We start from the raw sequence: 23,115 nt of genomic DNA, 5'->3' as shown, positions 1-23,115 counted from the left end.
TTAAAACAAGCTCCATTGCAGATTTTCTTGCAGAATTTATTTGATCTTGCTGCTTTCTTTTTCACCTTCTTCCTCCCTTACTTTTTATCTTATACCTTAATTCTCTCTAGAAATTGATAGAAATTGAGGAATGTGCTGTAAGCTATTGGTTTCTTCTCATATTACCCTTCCTTTGTATCTGGCTAATATAGTTATGGGAATTTAGAGTCAGTGGTCTTGTCAGAGTCCAAATATTTGATATATGAAGGAGCAAGACTTTAGAATCCAGCAACTTAGATCATTTTTTAAAAAATCTTTTTTTCTTCTTTATTTGGGAAAGTTTGTAAAACAAGTATGTTACTGTTTTGTTTCTATAATTTTATTTATGACCACAATAAATTTAGGTTTTTAGTCTTGAGAGAAGTTGGAGAAATTTAAAAGAAAATAATTCTTTAAAAAAATTAGCCCTAATGTTATTTTTTTTCTAATATTATGGGATAGTCAGAGTTTTTTAAAAAATAGATTGTTATATTATAAACCTTTCTACCTGGCTTAAAAAGTACTTAATTCTTTATTTATGTATGTATTTATGTATGTATGTATGTATGTATGTATCATTAATCTACAATTACATGAGCAACATTATGGTTACTAGACTCCCCCCTTCGTCAAGTCTCCCCCACATACTCCATTACAGTCACTGTCCATTAGCATAGTAAGATGCTATAGAATCACTACTTGGCTTCTCTGTGTTGCACAGCCCTCCCCATGCTCCCCCCCTACATTATGTTTGCTAATAGTAATGCCCCCTTTTTTCTCCCTTATCCCTCCCTTCCCACCCATCCTCCCCAGTCCCTTTCCCTTTGGTAACTGTTAGTTCATTCTTGGGTTCTTGTTCCTTCCGTTTTTTTCTTCTCATCTCCACAGATGAGTGAAATCATTTGGTACTTGTCTTTTTCTACCTGGCTTATTTGACTGAACATAATCCCCTCTAGGTCCATCCATCTTGTTGCAAATGGTAGGGTTTGTTTTCTTCTTATGGTTGAATAATATTCCATTGTGTATATGTACCACCTTTTTTTAATCCATTCATCATTCATCTACTGATGAAAAAAAAGTACTTAATACTTTTGACTGTTTATATTTTGAGCTTAAATATTTTTAAAACGTTAATGAATTCGTTTTAACTTAGCTTCAGATTTATGCATCAGTGATTGTGAATTAATGACCCACACTGGTGTGAAGTGTCGTCTTGTAGCCTAATTCTTTAAGCAGTTGTATCCATACAGATCAGAAAGAAGAGCAGCAAACTTCCAGATGTTTGAGTATAAAGTTGCAGGCTCCCAAGGGTATAGAGTTATTCCTTTGCTCCAAAGGGGACTCTGTGGAGGAGGGGAAAAACCTAGAATCAGGAAGACATAGCCAAACATTTCTTTCTAGTGGCACCATAGGCTGTCAGTAGCCATCTTAACACTTTTCTTGATAAAATCCTTCAGTTTTGGGGTTTCCCCATTCTCTGCCTCTCATAGAAACAGCTTAATTTCCAAGTAGAACTCAGTGTTAACATGGCATTTCCTTCACTACTTTGTAAAACATTTCTAATAATGAATATTTGATACAACCAGCATATTAGATTTTCTTCTTTGTTGGTAATTCAGACATAAATTGTATGATATAGGAACTTGTTAAGATTAAAGTAAAAAATTAAAAATAGAATTTAAATGTAATTATCTTGGGCACTATAAACTTTGGTGGTTTCTTGTGTATGGTTTAGTTTTTATCTTAATTAAGATTTTAAAGGAGCGAGTTTTAAAATCTAAATTCCGATCTTTTTTAAAAATGTGGGAATGTAGGCAGTCATTTTATACAGTACTTATTTGCAAAACCCTTCCTATGAAACATTTTTCTTTTGAACTATTTAAAAGTTAGTCTTTTGAGAAGTATTTCAAAACTTCTATTGAGCAAAGAAGTAGCTTTACTCCTCACCCCTGCCTCTTTCTCATCTATTTAAAAAAGAAAACCAGAAGTTATGGCTACTTTTGCTCTTTGTTTAGAAGTGCGCAGAGGAGTATGTGTTTTCTGTGAGTTGTGCTTCACCTAAGTTTTAAAATGAAGATTTTACAATTTTTAGGACATATCTTTATCAACTTTTTTCTCTTTTTATGCAACTATGTATGTTTAGTAAAAAACCACATAAACCAGCATTTTTCCTTTCTCTATGTTATAGTAGTTCAAAGTAAGAGGTACATATATTTAAGGCTGTAAAAAGTTTAAGGTGTGTCAGTCCCGCTGGAAAGCTTCTGAATAAAGCACTGAAGTATTTGTTTAGGTTTTTGCCCTTAATGTGGTTTATAATGAAATACAGACTAGTATACTTATTATATGTAGTACTCTTCTTGTTTGGTTTAAATGAAATAGTTAGAAATGCTATCAAACCGGATTATTCCCTCAAAAGCTATGAAATTTAAAACAGCTGATACTTTCTTTTTCATAGGAACAGCTTGGAACAAATGTTTTGCTTGTGCAAACGAGACAGCTATTATGATGTAAAGAAGTATCTTGAAAAAAAATGTCCTTTCTCAGTTTTAAGTATTTCAGGGAAATACTGCAGTAATTGTAAGCATAGCCTGGAGCTTTTTTCTTGTTTCTGTTCTATAATATATTTTAACAAGTTCTCTTGAGACTATTAAAATGTCTTGGTTTTGAGGACATGTGGTCCAGTGGGGATAACTTTGTCTACAGATGCAATGGGGTGGCAGTTAGATTTTGCATGTCTTCTCATTTCTTGCCAGATTCTCTGACCCAGGGTAACCTTTGATTTTTCTCTGAAGGAAGGAGTGAAGGAAGCTTGAGCAGGTGACTGATGATCACTGTCTATTACAGCCTCCAGACAGTACGCGAATTACTTTACCAGTCCCGTCAGTCCCTTCCCTCCACTCCACCCCTCTCAAACAAACAAATGCAAATAGCTTCATCCCCATTTGCTAGAAATCCAGGCTTGCCCAGGCAACATGGGCTTTGTTGTTGACTGCTTTCTCCAGAAAGGCTGTTTTATTCTGGTAAAGGAGAAAAGCTATCAAGTGGAACCTAAACGACCTTAATGGTAAATACAGCAAAAACTTGTTTCTTCAGAATATTTCTAAAGGTAGGAATTACCCCCAAAATTTCTTTATATTGTAGTAGAAGTGTGGTTAAGGAAATTTCATTGTCTGCTTTGTTAGCTTTCGTATACTAAAATATCCGAGTCCTTTCTGCTACCTCAAAAACTCTGTTTTGTTCTAAACATTATTTATGGAAATTGTTGGCACTATTATTTGATTAGTCACTTCTAAAAATTGTTTTATTGTAAAAGAGAAAAGTCAGCCTTTGATTATTTCCACCATAAAAATGGTTTAAAATAAAAAGGAACATCCCTATTATAAGTCAAACTTGATCATTTAAATCTCCAGTTTGTAATTAAAAGTGTTGCCAGTGTTTTTTCTATAGCTTTGAGGACAATGACATGATTTTTCACTGGTAGTACATGAGACTTACTGAAAGTATTTTTATGATATAGAAAACTGTATAACATTTTACTAATTTAATGTTGTTGATACATTTAATGTGTTCTGTGGAAGTCATTGCAGTGAGTGGTTTTTTTTAACAGCATAATAATGGAAGTCACTCTGTAGTAAAGTCATTCAATAAGGAAAAAGATGCTATGTTTTAAAAATAGAGTGGCCTTTAAAAGCTCATTGTTCTTAGATGAATTATGAATTAACCTGAAAAAATTGAAGTTTCTTCTTTTTGTGTGAACTTTTCTTCTAAAAACATGAAAGGCTTTGGAAATTGTCATCTTCTTTAATAATGTCATTGTGACCAGAATCTTGGTCTCTTTTGAAGTGAGCAGATACTAGTAGTGATTGTGAAATAAAATAATCTTCATGGGAAACACACCTCATGAAGCTGAAGGGGAGTAATTTACAAAGCATCTGTGATTGGCCAGTAGAAAACAAATATATTTTTTAAACAACAGTCTTAAAGCCTTTCTAAAGTCTAACTGTGATTTCTAGCTTCTTACCTTTTTATGATTTCTTTTCTGGCATGAATACTTATGACATAAAATTATGTAACAGGGTAGGAAAACCATGTAAATTCTACTAAATCCAATTTCTTATTTTTTATTTAGCATGCATGCCAAGAAAAAAGGCACTGTCATTTAGGTATGGGGATAAACAACTTTAATTTGCTTTTGTTTTTTGTTTAAGTTAGAGAGCTATCCCTTAACCTTTCAGTTGTATTTGGGAAAATTTCCCAGTAACATTTTTACAAGTTTGCAGTAACCTTAAGATAGAATATTCTATGCAGATTAAGGTGTGCTTTATAAGGTGTATAAATAATTTCTTCTGTCCTCTTTAATCTATTTATATTTTCTCTCCAAACCCTGTTTTGAAATGGGGGAGGGAGAGTAGATCAAAGCTACAGATCCTTTGTGGAAAAAAGGGAACCCTTTTACACTGTTGATAAGATTGTAAAATGGTACACCCACTGTGGAAAACAGCATGGAGGTTCCTCAAAGAATTAATAATAGAAATACCGTAATTCCACTTAATGGGTATTTACCCAAAGAAAACAAAATCACTAATTCGAGAAGATGTATACGCTCCTATGTTTATTGCAGCATTGTTTACAATAGTCAAGCTACAGCAATAACCAAAGTGTCCATTGACAGTTGAATGGATAAAAAAGAGTGGTATATATGCACAATGGAATACTACTTGGCCATAAAGAATGAAATCTTGCCATTTGTGACAATGTGGATGGACCTAGAGGGTATTTTGCTAAGTGAAAAGTCAGAGAAAGAGAAATACCATATGATTTCACATACATAGAATCTAAAAAACAAAACAAATGAAAAAATAAAACAAAGACTCAAAATACAGAGAGCAAACTGGTGGTGGCCATAGGAGAGGGGAGTAGGGGCATGGGCAAAATAGGTGAAGGGGATAAAGAGGTACAACCTTCCAATTACAAAATAAATAAGTCACAGGATGAAAAATACAGCATAGCGAATATCATCAATAATATTGCTCTGGTGACACGGTAACTACACATGGTGGTGAGCATTTCATAATGTATGTAATTGTTGAATCTCTATGTTATACACCTGAAACTAATATTGTATGTGAACTACAATTAAAAAAGAAAAGCTACAGTTCCTTTCATTGTATTTGGTTTTAGTTTAGTTGTCCAGACATAATTTTAAAAAGCTGCTAGAAAAGGCATAGCAGTATTTCCCAAATGGGGATGCAAATTATGAGATCTTTACTTTTCTGGGTGAATTGTTTGTTTTTACATGGGAATTACTTTTGTTACATGTTCAAGGCATTTTTAATGCTGTAAAACTGTGGTTCTTGGTGTGGAGAGGGAAACCAACATGGGTCATCAAGGAGACTCAGGAAGGATGATGGAGGAGCTAAGGTGAAAGAGCTGGGCTTGCTCATACTATTGGATGCCAACCATGCCAACCAAACCATCTCTGCTTGGTAATGAGCAGGGAACTGGGCAGAGCCCTCAGGGTTGAATAGATAACTTGGGGCAAGATCTAATAGGGGTTAAAATAGAAAACACAGGTCCCATTTCCATAAAAACCTGCCCAGCACTACTAAAAATTAGAGACTAATTTTCCTTTGTAACTTCTCCAGTGTTTGCCTTTCTTTTTCCTTGTAGTGATGAGGTGTAAAACAAATAACATTTTAAAATGAAAGGTGGGGTGGGTCTCAAAAAGGACTTTTATATTTGTTTTGGCAGAGTAGGAAAGTGAGAGAGAGAGTAAAAAAGCAGTATTGTAGAGAAGTCTTTCAGTTATGATAAAAGGAAGAGCGATAAGCAGAGACCTGTAGGCAGCAGGATGTAGGTTTTAGGGGGTTTTCTAACCGGGATGGAGTGCCCCTTTTTTTTTTTAAATAGGAATGGAAGTAGACTGGTCTGTGACAGTCAACTGCTTGGGCAATAGAGATGCTTTTATAATTATGTTCTGCTGAATCAACTTCTCTGAAAGATTTCTGCCTGTGGTACTGAGAGGATCAACTCTTTAATTCCAAAACTGCTGGATACTGAGCTGTAGGTTCTAAAGGTCACTGTTAGTATGCACTGAGCTTACATGGGTATCTCCAATGTTATTTTTAATGGATTTATATATGCTAGTCTAAAAGTTGCATGGCTTTTTATCAAAATAGACCATTATAATGCTTATATGTTGAATAATTGTTTTCTTTAGAGACATCTAAATATTTAGAATGGCTGGTTCTATTCAGAAGTGGCTAGTTTGTTTATCTTTGTTAGGGCACTTTATAATTTTAATGACAAAATTGGTATATACTGTAGAACATTTAGGAAACAAGGGTAAGTATGAAGAGTAAAACCTAAAAATTGCTTGTACTTCTGCCACTGGATATAATCACTGCTAACGTTTTGTTATATAAGCCTTAGGATATTTTAACTAAAGTTTCCGTATATAAACTTCAGGATATTTTAACTAAAATGTCAGAAATGTTAATTGCCAGTAGTCATTGAGACTGATGGAGGACACCTTCAAAAGCATTGTATTGTATTCTGTTCTGTGTACACAGAATTGTATTGGTTTGGTCTCATCTTCTTAAGTAATCTTACTCTGTTATTCCAGTAACTAATAAACATATAATATGTTCTGATTGTAAACATTTGAATTAGAGAAAGTCCACAAGAAAATTTAGAGTTACAGACTATCAGAAGTTACTCCTCCAATATTTGATGCAGTTTTTTTCCTTAAGGGTGTATTCAGCCAGGAGAATTAAAAAACCAAAGCACCTAAACATTGATTATTAAGGGCATGTTGATAAGTTGTCTTCTGTACTACTTGAAATATTTTTCTTTGTGATTTACATGTAAGCTCCCTCAAATTTGAACCTGAAAAAAATGTTTATCCAAACTAATTCTGCATTTTGTTCATTAAGTTTATAAAAGAAAATAATTAAAAGACCACATTTTTTCATTTTTTTTCCCTCACTAATTTAACATAGCACTCGGTTTAACCAAAGAGCCTGGGCTAGATGTGTGATACTGGATTGGATATTGCTTATCTCACTGAGCCTCTATTTCTTTAGATGTAAAATGGAGATAATAATGTTACCTGGCAGTGGATTGTGGAATTTCTTGGTTCTTGTTTTCTCAAAGGAAAGAATTCAGTCAGGAGACCTGATAGAGAGTTAAAGGTGGAAAAGGTGTTTTATTTAGGTAAGCAAAAGGAAAGTAGTCAGCAAAGACGGAGGAGAGGGCTGACCACAAGGGTGGATAGCAACCTGCCAGGTTTTACATTGTTTTTTTTTTTATGAGGGTTCATTTAGTTTCCTCCCTTCTGATTTGTCATTCTTACATCATCCTTTGGATCTGCCTTGGTTTCTCCCCTCAGTCTCTCTGCACAAGATTGTGTTCATTGTTTTTCTCATGGGCACCTAAACAAAACCCACAGTAGGGCCAAAACTGCAAGTAAATAATATTATAATGGCCTCAGGGTCATTAGCAACAAGGTCTTCCTTAAATGCATATAGTCCAAAATCGGGAAGGTCCAGTGACCTGTATCTTTTGCTTATCAGTTTGAGCTGAAGGGCAAAAGGAATTGGTCTTAGGGAGACAGGGTGGTCTTTGGGCGGAGACGGGGTAAAAACTGGTTGGTCTGCCACCCTCCTTTCTTCCCTCTCCCCTCTTGCTCATGTCTGCTTGACTGCCTACTTTAACAATAATACTTGCTCTCCAAAGTTGTAAAGACAAATTTTAATAATACATGCAAAGTCTGTGGTCCATTTGATGTATACAGATTCCTCTTCCTTTCCTCCCACCCCCAGTATTTGTTTTGTTTTTTATGAGATGAAATTCATATAACCTAAAATTAACCATTTAAAAATGCACGATTTAGGAGCACTTAGTACATTCACAGCAGTACATTCACAGTGTTGTGCATCTACCACCTTTATCTAGTTCAGAAACATTTTCATCATCCTAAAAGGAAACCCTGTACTCATTAAGCACTCCCTTCCCATTTCTCCCTCCTTAGCCCTGGCAACCATTGGTCTGTTTTCTGTCTCTATAGATATTTCATGTAAATGGAATCATACAGTATGTGATTTTTGTGTCTTGCTTCTTTCTCATAACATAGCACCTTCGTGGTTTATCCATGCCATAGCATGTATCAATACCCCATCCTTTTTTTGGCCTAATAGTATTCCAGTGTATGGATATACCACCCATTTGTTTATATGTATGTATCCACTGGTGGACATTTGGGATGTTTCCACCTTTTGGCTACTGTGAATAGTGCTGCTGTGAACATGCACATTCATGTACTTGCTTGAGCCCTGTTTTCATTTCTTTTGGATATATACCTAGGAATGGAATTGCTGGTTCATATGTTAATTCCATATGGAACTTATTCAGGAGCTGCCAAGATGTTTTCCACAGCAGTTGCACCACATTCCCACCCAACGTATGAGGGTTACAGTTTTCCACATAAATGACAACACTTGTTATTTTCTTTTTTAAAAAATGATAGCCCACTTAGTGGTGGGTATGAAGTAGTACCTCTTCATGGTTCTTGATTTGTAGTCCTCCCTTACTTTTTAATTAATTAATTAATTAATTATTTTATTAAGGTATGATTGATATATACTCTTATGAAGGTTTCACATGAAAAAACAATGTGGCTACTACATTCACCCACATTATCAAGTCCCCACTCATACCCCAATGCAGTCATTGTCCATCAGTGCAGCAAGTTGCCAGAGATCCATTAAGTCCCTTCTCTGTGCTGCACTGTTCTCCCCGTGATCCCCCACACCATATGTACTAAACATAATACCCCTCAGTCCCCTTCTCCCTCCCTCCCCACCCGCACTCCCACACCCCTCCCCTTTGGTAACCACTAGTTCATTCTTGGAGTCCCTGAGTCTGCTGCCATTTTGTTCCTTCAGTTTTGCTTCATTGTTACACTCCACAAATGAGGGAAATCATTTGGCATTTGTCTTTCTCCGCCTGGCTTATTTCACTGAACATATTGTCATCCAGCTCCATCCATGTTGTTGCAAATGGTAGGATTTGTTTCTTATGGCTGAATAGTATTCCACTGTATATATGTACCACATCTTCTTTATCCATTCATCTACAGATGGGCACTTAGGTTGCTTCCATATCTTGGCTATTGTAAAAAGTGCTGCGATGAACATAGGGGTGCATATGTCTTTTTGGATCTGAGAAGTTGTATTCTTTGGGTATATTCCAAGAAGTGCTGGATTCCGGGGTCAAATGGTATTTCTATTTTTAGTTTTTTGAGGAACCTCCATATTGCTTTCCACAATGGTTGAACTAGCTTACATTCCCACCATCAGTGTAGGAGGGTTCCCCTTTCTCCGCATCCTCACCAACATTTGTTGTTCTTAGTCTTTTCGATGCTGGCCATCCTTACTGGTGTGAGGTGATATCTCATTGTGGTTTTAATTTGCATTTCCCTGATGATTAGTGATGTGGAGCATCTTTTCATGTGTCTGTTTGCCATCTGAATTTCTTCTTTGGAGTACCGTCTCTTCATATCCTCTGCCCATTTGTTAATCAGGTTATTGGCTTTTTGGGTGCTGAGGTGTGTAAGTTCTTTATATATTTTGGATGTTAACCCCTTGTCGGATATGTCATTTACAAATATATTCTCCCATACTGTAGGATGCCTTTTTGTTTTGTTGATGATGTCCTTTGCATACAGAAACTTTTTAGTTTGATGTAGTCCCATGAGTTCATTTTTGCTTTTGTTTCCCTTTATCCAGGACATGGGTTCAGGAAGAAGTTGCTCATGCTTATATTCAGGAGATGTTTGCCTATGTTGTCCTCTAAGAGTTTTATGGTTTCATGACTTACATTCAAGTCTTTAATCCATTTTGAGTTCACTTTTGTGTATGGGGTTAAACAATAATCCAGTTTCATTCTCTTGCATGTAGCTGTCCAGTTTTGCAAACACCAGCTGTTGAACAGGCTGTCATTTCCCCATTGTATGTCCATGGCTCCTTTATCATGTATTAATTGACCATATATGGTTGGGTTTATATCAGGGCTCTCTAGTCTGTTCCATTGGTCTATGGGTCTGTTCTTGTGCCAGTACCAAATTGTCTTGATTACTGTGGCTTTGTAGTAGAGCTTGAAGTTGGGGAACGTAATTCCCCCAGCTTTATTCTTCCTTCTCAGGATTGCTTTGGCTATTTGAGGTCTTTTGTGGTTCCATATGAATTTTAGGATGATTTTCTCTAGTTCGTTGAAGAATGCTGTTGGTATTTTGATAAGAATTGCATTGAATCTATAGATTGCTTTAGGCAGAATGGCCATTATGACAATATTAATTCTTCCTATCCATGAGCATGGGATGTGTTTCCATGTATTGGTATCTTCTTTAATTTCTCTCATGAGTGTCTTGTAGTTTTCAGAGTATAGGTCTTTTCACTTCCTTGGTTAGGTTTATTCCTAGGTATTTTATTCTTTTTGATGCAATTGGGAAAGGAATTGTTTTCCTGATTTCTCTCTCTGCTAGTTCATTGTTAGTGTATAGGAATGGCATGGATTTCTGTGTATTAATTTTGTATCCTGCAACTTTGCTGAATTCAGATATTAGATCTAGTAGTTTCGGACTGGAATCTTTAGGGTTTTTTATGTACAATTTCATGTCATCTGCAAACAGGGACAGTTTAACTTCTTCCTTGCCAATATGGATGCCTTTTATTTCTTTTTGTTGTCTGATTGCCGTGGCTAGGACCTCCAGTACTATGTTGAATAGAATTGGGGAAAGTGGGCATCCTTGTCTTTTTCCTGATCTGAAAGGAAAAGCTTTCACCTTCTTGCTGTTAAGTATAATGTTGGCTGTAGTTTTCTCATATATGGACTTTATTATGTTGAGGTACTTGCCCTCTATACCCATTTTGTTAAGAGTTTTTATCATGAATGGATGTTGAATTTTGTCAAATGCTTTTTCAGCATCTATGGAGATGATCATGTGGTTTTTGTCCTTCTTTTTGTTGATGTGGTGGGTGATGTTGATGGATTTTCGAATGTTGTACCATCCTTGCATCCCTGGCATAAATCCAACTTGATCATGATGGATGATCTTTTTGATGTATTTTTGAATTTGGTTTGCTAATATTTTGTTGAGTATTTTTGCATCTATGTTCATCAGGGATATTGGTCTGTAATTTTCTTTTTTGTGTGGAGTCTTTGCCTGGTTTTGGTATTAGAGTGATGCTGGCCTCATAGAATGAATTTGGAAGTATACCCTCTTCTATTTTTTGGAAAACTTTAAGGAGAATGGGTATTAGGTCTTTCCTAAATGTTTGATAAAATTCAGCGGTGAAGCCATCTGGCCCAGGAGTTTTGCTCTTCGTTAGGTTTTTGATTACCAGTTCAATTTCATTGCTGGTAATTTGTCTGTTCAGATTTTCTGTTTCTTCCTTGGTCAGCCTTGGAAGGTTGTATTTTTCTAGAAAGTTGTCCATTTCTTCTAGGTTATCCAGTTTGTTAGCATATAATTTTTCTTAGTAGTCTCTAATAATTCTTTGTATTTCTGTGGTGTCTGTAGTGATTTTTCCTTTCTCATTTCTGTTTCTGTTTATGTGTGTAGACTCTCTTTTTTTCTCGATAAGTCTGGCTAGGGGTTTATCTGTTTTGTTTATTTTCTTGAAGAATCAGCTCTTGCTTTCATTGATTCTTTCTATTGTTTTATTCTTCTCGATTTTATTTATTTCTCCTCTAATCTTTATTATGTCCCTCCTTCCACTGACTTTGGGCCTCATTTGTTGTTCTTTTTCTAGTTTCATTAATTGCGAGTTTAGACTGCTTATATGGGATTGTTCTTCTTTTTTGAGGTAGGCCTGTATTGCAATATACTTTCCTCTCAGCACGGCCTTTGCTGTGTCCCACAGATTTTGTGGTGTTGAATTACTATTGTCATTTGTCTCCATATATTTCTTGATCTCTGTTTTAATTTGGTCATTGATCCATTGGTTATTTAGGAGCATGTTGTGAAACCGCCATGTGTTTGTGGGATTTTTCATTTTCTTTGCGTAATTTATTTCTAGTTTCATAGCTTTGTGATCTGAGAAACTGGTTGGTAGAATTTCAGTATTTTTGAATTTACTGAGGCTCTTTTTGTGGCCTAGTATATGATCTTTCTTGAAAATGTTCCATGTGCACTTGAGAAGAATGTGTATTCTGTTGCTTTTGGGTGTAGAGTTCTGTAGATGTCTGTTTGGTCCATCTGTTCTATTGTGGTGTTCAGTGCCTCTGTCTCCTTACTTATCTTCTGTATGGTGGATCTATCCTACAGAGTGAGTGGAGTGTTGAAGTCTCCTAGAATGAATGCAGTACATTCTATTTCCCCTTTTAATTCTGTTAGTATTTGTTTCACGTATGTGGATGTTCCTGTATTGGGAGCATAGATATTTATAATGGTTATATCCTCTTGTTGGATTGACCCCTTTATCATTATGTAATGTCCTTCTTTGTCTCTTGTTACTTTCTGTGTTTTGAAGTCCATTTTGTCTGATACAAGTATTGCAACTCCTGCTTTTTTCTCTCTGTTAGTTGCATGAAATATCCTTTTCCATCCCTTCACTTTTAGTCTGTATATGTCTTTGGGTTTAACGTGAGTCTCTTATAGGCAGCATATAGATGGGTCTTGTCTTTTTATCCATTCAGTGACTCTATTTCTTTTGATTGGTGCATTCAGTCCATTTAGATTTAGGGTGATTATCGATAGGTATGTACTTATTGCCATTGCAGGCTTTAGATTCGTGGTTACCAAAGGTTCAAGGTTAATTTCCTTACTATGTAAGGGTCTAACTTAACTCACTTAAGGTGCTGTTACAAACACAATCTAAAGGTTCTTTTCTTTTTCTCCTCCTTTTTCTTCCTCCTCCATTCTTTATATATTAGGTATCATATTCTGTATTCTTTGTCTATCCCTTGATTGACTTTGGGGATACTTAATTTAATTTTGCATTTGCTTAGTAATTAGCTGTTCTACATTCTTTACTGTGGTTTTATTTCCTCTGGTGACAGCTATTAAACCTTAGGAAGACTTCCATCTATAGCAGTCCCTCCAAAATAGACTGTAGAGATGGTTTGTGGGAGGTAAATTCTATCAGCTTTTGATTATCTGGAAATTGTTTAATCCCTCCTTCAAATTTAAATGATAATCTTGCCGAATAAAGTAATCTTGGTTCCAGGCCCTCCCTTCTGCTTCATTGCATTAAACACATCATGCCACTCTCTTCTGGCCTGTAAGGTTTCTGCTGAGAATTCTGATGTGAGCCAGATGGGCTTTCCTTTGTCTGTGATCTTATTTCTCTCTCTGGCTGCTTTTAATAGTCTGTCCTTATCCTTGATCTTTGCCAGTTTTATTACTATATGTCTTGGTGTTGTCTTCCTTGGGTCCCTTGTATTGGGAGATCTGTGGATCTCCATGGCCTAAGAGACTATCTCCTTCCCCAGACTGGGGAATTTTTCAGCAACTACCTCCTCAAAGACACTTTCTATCCCTTTCTCTCTCTTCTTCTTCTGGTTTCCCTATGATGCAAATATTGTTCTGTTTGGATTGGTCACACAGTTCTCTCAATATTCTTTCATTCTTAGAGATCCTTTTTTTTCTCTGTCCTTCACCCTCTTTGTATTCCTCTTCTCTAGTTTCTATTTCATTTATTGTCTCCTCCACTGTATCCAACCTGCTTTTAATACCCTCCATCGTGCTCTTCAGCAATTGGATATCCGACCTGAATTCATTCCTGAGTTCTTGGATATCTTTCCGTACCTCCATTAGCATGTTGATGATTTTTATTTTGAACTCCCTTTCAGGAAGAGTTGTAAGGTCCATGTCATTTAAATATTTTCCAGAGTTATATTAATTTTACTCTGGACCAGGTTTCTTTGGCGTTTCATATTTGTGTATGGTGCCCTCTAGTGTCCAGAAGCTCTACTCTGGAGCTGCTCAGCCCCTGAAGCGATGTCGGGGGTCGCAGGGGAGCTGTATTGGTGCCTTGGGGGAGGAAAGAGCTGTTCCCTGCTTCCCGGCTGCTGTGCCTGTCTCTACTGCCTGAACCAGGGGGCCAAGCACACAGGTATAAGCTTTTGTCCCAGAGCAGCTGGATATGGATCCTTGCTTTCCACAAGTGGCTGGAATCTCAGTCTCTCCAGGAATTCTGCCTGTATTAACTTTCCAACCCGGTAGTCATGCTAGTATCATGAAAGCACCATGAAATGTAGGTTTGTGCTCCCAGAGCAGATCTCCGGAGCTAGGTATTCAGCAGTCCCAAGCCTTCCACTCCCTCCCTGCTCCGTTTCTCCCGCCGGTGAGCTGGGGTAGGGGAAAGGCTCGGGTCCCGCTGAGCCACAGCTCTGGGACGTTACCCTGTTCCGTGAGGTCTGCTCTTTTCTCCAGGTGTATGCAGTCTGGCGCCGTCCTCTTTCCTGTTGCTCTCAGGATTAGTTGTGCCAACTATATTTTCTAATTGTATCCAGTTTTAGGAGGAAGCCTCTGTCTCTCCTCTCACGCCGCCATCTTTAATCCTTCTCCCCTCCCTTACTTTTTGAATGGAGTGTCCCAAAAGTTTATTTTTAAGTTGGTTGGTCAGTATTTGAAGCATATTATTCCAAGCAAACTGTGAAATGTGATCAGGCCGTGGTAACCTATTTAATACATAAATTACCTGAGTTGTCTCTATGGGAATATAAGGTCAGAGACAAAACTGGACAATTAAACATTTATTCTTTTAACAAATATTTATTAGATCCCCATTATGTAGCAGGCCCTAAGCCAAACCAGATGTTTGAGATATAACACTGGAACTTACATGGTTCTTTCCCCTAAAGGGAACTCACAGTGTGATGGGACATACAGATATGTAAGTAAAGATATGATATAGCTGTAAGATCTGTGCCAGTAGAGATAAATGTAGTTTGTGTGGTTTATGAGCATTAAGATCCTATGGTTTGCCTTGGAACTTAGTGCTAGAATTTTATCGAGCTTGTAATTAAGTAGAATGTCAAATAACGTATAAGTTTACCCATTGACAGATGAGGGGAAAAGCCTTTCTTGGATCAGCCTATGCAAAAGCAGTAAGGGTCAGAATGTTTGGGGACCTGAAGCAGATGATTATGGCTGAATCTATAATAATTGCTGGGGAAAAGAGATTATGTAGTTGGCTATTGAAAACAGCTCTGGAACTTGAGACAGGCCTATGTAGGGGTGGGAGTGGGGCATATGAATGCTTGAGTGAGCAAAGACCTAAGAGCCAGCAATTGGGAATCATCATATGTAGGCAATAGCTGAAATCAAGGAAGTGAACTAAAGCATTCAAAACTGAAGTGGGGTTAGGGAGAAGGTGGCTAATCTGGGGAATACCACAGGAAAAAAATAAATGACAGAGGTAGGAGGAGAAATGGGAAGGAGTGGGTGTGTGAGACCCAAGAAAGATTTTTGACAACAAAGACTTTAGTTGTTAGAAGTAGTTAGAAGTCAAATGGATACTATTTGAAAATAAATATTAAATAAGGTTAAATCCCCAAGCATGGAAAGTTTTACCAGGGTGTTTTTCTCTGTACTTGTTAATGTTTTCTTCTTACAAGTATGCCTCCACATCTGTTTTTAAAAAATCCCAAGATTCCCTCTGTCAGAGAGCACTTGTTGACTATTTTGTGAATTATTACATAGGAATTCATAAGGTTGTCTTTTGGGCCTTTTTTTTTAAGCCCCATGCACTTTAACTCAGGGGAGTGAATTTAATAACCTTTTTTGTTGAACTACAGAAAGCAAGGTGGCAGGTTAGGGAAAGTATACACTTAGGCGATAAATCTTGCCAAGTGGGTGATCTTGGCCAAGTTACCTAACCTCTCATGGGTAAAATGGGGAAACAATATCTGCCTTATAGGACTTTTGGAAGGATTACATGCCATAATGGGTAACCTTCATTTGAAATACTAAAACTGAACTGTGCTACCAAGTAACTAGTAGAATATACATCACTTGGGTGTGAGTGGTCCTTCTGTGACAACCTCCATTAGAGTCTGTATTGTAGTAAATGAACCTTTATTAGTAGACATACATACAGGAGCATAATGTGCTTTAGCCATTAAAAACCAAGAGCAGGGTCTGAAAGATGAAGCAGGAGCTGTTGGTAGCTGCTTTGCTGTTTTTTTATATTGATGGGCAAAATGATTCCTGCATATAGCATAATTGAATGGTACTTTCTGGAGGAAAAACTCTTTTCTGTGGTAAGGACTAAAAGTATGAGAAGTAGACAAAAGGTAAATTGCTGAAAATTTTCTTTGTGCTAAGTTTGAAATTAATGGTTCCTCTTAAAGTGCTTTATTTCTTCTGGAGATTTAGACTACTTCCTATAATCTGAAATCTTAAAAACCTAAAACTTATTTTAAGTGGTACCTTTAAGTGGTGTTCAATGAATAACCTTTGGACAATTTTAAAAGATTGAGTTAAATTTCTTCTGGGTTATAAGAAGACAATACCTTCATTATGTCATTTACTTTAATTATATTTTTGTGTTGTGTTTTTTTCTCAGTTTCTATTACAAAGAATATAGCAAAAACACAGCCTTCCCCTTCCAGAGCAACCCAGCATTCAATGCAGTCTCCACAGAAAACTGCTGTAATATTACCACCACAGCAGAATAGGAAGTCAGGTCGGACTAAACCACCTGCACAAACTTCACTCCCCAAGAAGGGAAGTTCTGTTAAAAATAGTACACCAAGGAAAAAAGGCCCAAACTCTGGAAGAAAGGTTAGTTGTATCTTCTACTAATTTCTATTACAGGTCTCTGTAGTGCCTTATTATTTATAACGTACAGCGTACAGTTTAGGATTTACTGAGTATGATGAGGCCCTTTAGGAATGTACAGAGTATATAAAACTCTTTAAGGTCCATATAGCTATCAAGGTTCATATTTCTTTTCTTTGGTAAATTAAAAACTTGCAATAGCGTTCAACCTCTTCAAAACCATGTTGGAAATACTTTGTGGGTGTTTTTATGTTCGAGCCAATTTATTTAAAACTCAGTATACTTTAAAAGTCAATGTCAAGTAAATTTTACTGTGCAGAAATTATATCTCAGTAAACAGGGGAAGAGGGAATCAATGTGATAAATTCAGTGGTGCTAGAGTCACATCCTACCTGACTTCCCTAAATAAAATAACTCTAAAACCTTTAATTATTAGGAAAAACAGGTACTTGAAGACATTGTAGAGCGATTGTAAGTAGACTCTCATTGGGGGGTGCACACAGGAGGGCAGGGGTGTTATACAAAATTCTGTATCTGGCAAAAATACTCTTCAAGAATGAAGGTGAACTAAAGACAATTTCAGATAAAGTCATACTAAGAGAATTCATCACGGGTGGACAAGCACTATAAGAAATGCTGAAGGAAGTTTTTCTCTGAGTAAATGCAAATAACTTTGTTTTTTGCTTTTTTTCCTCTTAATTTCTTTTTAATAATGTGACTATTTAAAGCAACAATTACAGTACAATCCTGTGGGGTTTATAACATACATAGATGTAATACATAAAACAATTAGAGTATAAAAGCTTGGGGTAGGGGATATGGATTAGTATCATTGCAAGGTTTCAATGTTTTATGTTAAGTAGTACAGTATTAACTTTATGTGGATGGTACATTGTAATCACCAGGGCATGTTATAAAAACACAAAATTCAAAGAAGTGCAGCTAAAAAGCCAATAGGAAAATTAAAATGGGATATTCAAGTAATCCCCCCCAAAAAAAGACAGGAAAGGAGAAATGGAGGAATAAAACAAAGAGGAGACAAATAGAAAACCAATAATTAAATGGTAGGCCTAACCCAAACATACTAATAATTACTTTGAAAGTCAGGGGACTAAACTCTCTCATTAAAAGAGATGATCAAAATGGATTTTTAAAAAGACCCAAATATATTCTGTCTACAAGAGATATACTCTAAATGTGAAGACACAGTATCTTCCTGGATGTATTAGAACTGACTTAAAATTGAGCAGTATTAACTTAAACATTTCTGAGTTCAGCCATCTGATATCAATACTTATGACATTTGAGTTCAGCTATCTGATATCAATATATATAACATGTTAATATATATAACATCAATATATAACATTTGTGTCACCTAATGTTTGCAGTATGGACCAAAATGACAATACCATTTTGACTTAACAATACTTACATTAATATTGGTATTTTTATTAAAATAAAAATCAAAAGTCAGTGATATATTTCAAATATACAGTCAACATTAAAAAATCAAATAGATAATTCTAATGTAAATCAGATGAAATTTTCAACTTGTATATTATGTAAAAATAAGAAAAGCTAGTGAAATTTAAAGAGAAATATTTTGTTTGAAATGTATCTTGAAAATGAAAATGTATCAAGGGTGTCATTGCAGCAACCTTAATGCGTATTTTCCAGCTGTTGAGAAGTCTTTGTGATTAGTTGGTATAAATGGTTTTATCTCCATGGATTTAACTGCAGTGTTTCTCTTGACTCCTTTATTTTCAAATAATTTCAACACTAATTCGATAATTTTGAAGAGATCTTTTTGAAAATATTGTTTAGATAGGGCAAGGAAGGACAAGGGCAGATACTGAAATTTTTTTATAATAAACTATTATTAATTTCAAAGGAAGCATTTCAATTCACCTTCATCTTTTCTAGCTTCATTATTTCATCATGAAAAGATAAAGATTCTCATGCAATTCCCAAATCCCTGTTTCAGTACTGCCATGTCATAGTTTAGTTATTTTAGGAAGTCTTTGAACTAGAGTATGAATTATTCTCACATTATACTCTTTCCTTTATTAACTATTTTCTCCCCCAACTGCTTAAGGAGTCCAGAGGTGTAGAAGCACGTTTTCCAAATAAATGTGCCCTTATTCAATTTATAATTTTAATGCAAACATACTATCTTGATATGTCTTAAGTCAAGGGATTCATATTTCTGATTTTTAAAATACTGAAAGAACAAGAGTGTATCAACACAGTAATTGTAGTTCAGTACTTAAAAAGTATTGTGTACTAGAATACTGTGAACCCAGAGTTGTTAATTTAAACAAATGCAGAAAAATCCAACAACATTGAATGTTACCCTGTTTTTTCCTCCTTTGTACCTGCTTTTTAAATATCCTCTTTTAATACCTTTTCTAGGCACAAAAGCCCTCTTCTCTGTTACTTGAGAGCTGTATCAGCCATATTCTTAGTTCCAAGACAACCCTAAGAATTGTTAATAAAATACAACATTAGTGATGTTTAATAATGCCCAGAAAACATTTGGTTCTTGTGTACAGTAGGCATAATTTTGTATGGACTTTAGCAAACCACTTGTAATTTTGTCAAAATTACCGTATATAATATGGAGAAGTGCAGGATAGGTAACAGTAAAAACCAGATAAACGACTGCTTTCCAAAGAAAGACTTTTGTCTTCTGCCTTATTGAGGTCTCCCACTCCCATTTGATGTATTGCTGGATTAGTTTTATAGACTTTTCTTCAGCAGTGTGAAAAAAACTCATCTTCCAGGGCATCTCAAAAAATAAAACAAGTTTTACACAGTTGAACTATTTTGGAGGGGTAGTGGTGGGAATCCCAGGCCCTTGGTCTCTTCCTCTGCCACCTTACCAGCTCACGGTCCCCTCTAAGGAAGCAGAGTTTTGGAAAGTACTGCATGCAGTTCTCCACACATACAGGGGTTTCCAGCCCTGAGGACTTAACAACTGATCATTTGTGAGCCAGTAATGCTGATAATTTTCTGACTTCCTTCTCTGGGAAGTTTTTAAAGGGTAATGCATACTTGTGTTCTTTTTTTTTTTTTATATAGGAAAAACAGCTTCCTGTTGTGTGTTCTACATCAACAGCTTCTATGAAGTCTCTGATCAGAAAGTATCGCTTTTCATGTGTTAAGGATGCTGTTCCTGAGACATGTAAAATAGTGATGTCTACAGGTAAACTAGTATTTTTAAAAGAGTGTAAAATTACTAATTTTTAAATTCTGTATTATTTTCAGTGTCTTTGAAGTCCTGGAAATAAACTAAGGGAGAAAAAGATGTTGATAATAAACATTTCTTTTAGCATTTTTCATATTGAAAGTGTTTTGAAATTCTGGTTGCTCATTTTGATGTTCGGGAAAATCCGTCTGTTTAAACACCTAAGTCACTTGAAAATTTGATAGCCTTGAAGTATTTTATCCATCTTACTAAGATTTATAAAATTTACATTTTCATCAAATCTGTTTTTGTTTTCCCTTCATCTCATTTCAAAATTTGTCTTTTTGTCTTGTATGTATTTTTAAAGCTACCTCAAACCTTTATTTAATGCCTTTTAAAATCTCGACAGATCCTCACCTGTCAAGGGGCATGATAACGTTAAATAGTTCTCTGCTATGTGAAGAGTAAAATTACGGAGACCCAGACTAATCCCTTTGATTTATCATCTTCTGCACATTTCCTTATACCTTTCCTATTTGTTAAAGCATGTTGTATTGCTTCCTCCCCTAGATTCCTAATTATTTCCCTTACACTCTTCTGTTCCTTGAGTTATCCCCTGAATTTTTCTTTCCTGACTTAAAAAGAAATTGTAATTTAAGTTGTTGAAATGGAAATCACTTTAAAAAATGATTATAACTTACCTCATTTTGTCAGTTTATTTCTGATTAAAGTCCATTATCAGGAGACACTAGCTAAATGAGTATAATACTAAGGAGATAAAACATTGAAATCCTTGTTTAAGCATCACTCGTGTTCAATAGAACTTTGTCCATGCCTTCAACACCACAGGTTAAGTTTTCAATAGCTGTTTCATTCTTGTGAGAGTGCATCCTTCCTCTGGCTTTTGTCAGAAAGTTGAGTTATTGTATATTTCAACATAGTGAAAGTGAGATTAATGGATTTTTATTGTACTAAATATAGACCCATGTATATAGGAAAATTTTGCAATATAGATTAAGTAATGGATAAAAATGTGTTCCTTGATTTTGGTGGGGGACAATAATTTTGTTTGGTAGTAATGGAGTATTGATCTCAGTGAAGAAAAATTATGGAAACTTAACATTTGTGTGATTATAGATGTTTTGCTTTCTAAATCATATGTTTTTATCATACTAAGGAAAGCTTTTATTTTTACATTTTCTTCAGTGAACCTTGGCATGTACATAAAGAACATTTTTATTTTCTTAAAATTAATGAAAAGAATTGCTCTGGGTCATTGTAACTTACTATATCATATATCTTATATTACTTGGTTACTTTAGAAAATATAATGAAGTTATAATATTGGTGACTTGAAATAAATTCAGTCCATAAGTTAATATACCAACATTACCAGTTTTTAAAGAAAGTTATTGTTGTATGTGTATACAGTTAAAAGGTGAAAATATTCATCTATCTTTATACCATTTTATGTAATCTGAGAATGTGTGAAGAATTGTTTTGTGATACTACTAGAACTCCTATAGTTTTTATTATAATCAGTTAAAGCAAAATGAGCATTGGGATTCTTTCTAGATTTAATATCTTTACATTAATATGAAAATATATTTTCATAACATTTTTAGGTAGCAGAAATGATCATTGATATTAACTGTATTTAAGTTCTTTTTAAGTGAAGTGTAACTAGTGGAAAATAGTGATTGATTATGTAGTATTTATGTTCCTTTCAACCATTCTCATTGTTGTATTTGTATACATGTTTTTCCTCAAGTCTGTGTCTATGTAAACAAACGTGGAAACTGTGGCCCTCACCTGGATCCAAACAAAATCCAGCAGCTGCCTAACCACTTTGGCCCGGGCCCTGTGAATGTGGTGCTCCGGCGGATTGTGCAGGCCTGTGTGGATTGTGCCATTCAAAGTAAGACTGTTTTTGGATTCCTTAAGCCAGATGATCGTGGAGGAGAAGTGATAACTGGTATGCTCATTTAGTCCTTTATTCAGTTTTTTTCCCAAATTTTGATTTTAGGTTTGGTGATAACCAGGATTTTATAATACTATGTTATGTTATAACATGAGAATAATTATTATGTTGATATAATAAAATCTTTTAATAATTATATGTTTATAGACTTTCAATCCTAGTTTGGAAAGTTTAACTTTCAAAATAGAAAAATAATGTCAGAGTAATATTGTAAATGGAGATGAAAGGTACAGATTTTTCTGTTTATAGCATGCTATATTAAGCTCACTATAGACAAAATACATTGGTTGATAATGTATTTTAACATTTCTTGGAAAACAGGCTGATCTATAAGCTCTAAATAAAAATGTGACTCAAAGTGATTGAGAGTTAAGGTACAGCTGGCTTTCATGATTGTGTGATCAGATACTATAACATTTGTACCCATGGACTGTTCCAAATAGCAGAAAGTGTTGTTACAGATCAGTGGGTTTCTGTTGTTGTTTACATTGTGAATATTTTTAAATGAGAATTTTTAAAAATACAGACTGTTGTGTTTTAATGAGAGAACTTTTATAATTTAAGATCATTCCTTTATAAAGTACAAAAACCACAAATAATACATTTCCTAAATTGATGGGGTTTTTTTTGATGTAGTTCTCACCTTTCTCTAATGTAGCTCTGACTTTTTTGTTCCCACTGATAGCCTTCTTTGAAGGGGAAACTCATTCCATTCAGCTCCCACCAGTGAATAGCGCATCATTTGCTCTTCGCTTTCTTGAGAAATTATGCCACAGCATGCAGTGTGATAACCTTTTAAGTAGCCAGCCTTTTAGCTCTTTCAGACCTAATACTCACAGTCCTGCAGAGCATGATAAAAGTAAATCAGGTAAGAGAAAATTTAAAATTTTGTACTGTGCTTCTATTTTATATTGTATTTTATAATTAACTTGAGCATCTTGTGTAATTCAGTCTTGCCTCCTCAAACATTTTAGCTACAGTGAACTAATTAAACATATATAACATCGTTGTTTTTGTTCATTCAGGGTGAGAAAGTAATTTCTGTGGTATTCATAATGAACTTGACAAGAATTAAAACCTGAAAAGTATCAGTTTGTGGTTTGATTTGCATTTCCCTAATGGCTGGTGTTGTTGAGT

General features: G+C 35.3%; 1 protein-coding gene across 1 annotated transcript in view; it reads left to right on the top strand.

The window, feature by feature from the left end:
* The window catches only part of SCML2 (Scm polycomb group protein like 2), a 90,164-nt gene that overhangs the window by 52,767 nt on the left and 14,282 nt on the right, over positions 1-23,115 (top strand). Inside the window, exons 7-10 of the mRNA XM_036912879.2 lie at positions 16,593-16,810; positions 19,892-20,015; positions 21,769-21,972; positions 22,664-22,846. Of these exons, the coding sequence (XP_036768774.2) occupies positions 16,593-16,810; positions 19,892-20,015; positions 21,769-21,972; positions 22,664-22,846 (729 nt within the window). The remainder of the gene's footprint in view (positions 1-16,592; positions 16,811-19,891; positions 20,016-21,768; positions 21,973-22,663; positions 22,847-23,115) is intronic.

The sequence above is a fragment of the Manis pentadactyla genome, chromosome X, assembly GCF_030020395.1.
Source record: "Manis pentadactyla isolate mManPen7 chromosome X, mManPen7.hap1, whole genome shotgun sequence".
NCBI lineage: Eukaryota > Metazoa > Chordata > Mammalia > Pholidota > Manidae > Manis > Manis pentadactyla.
This window is presented reverse-complemented; position numbering and strand designations above follow the sequence as displayed.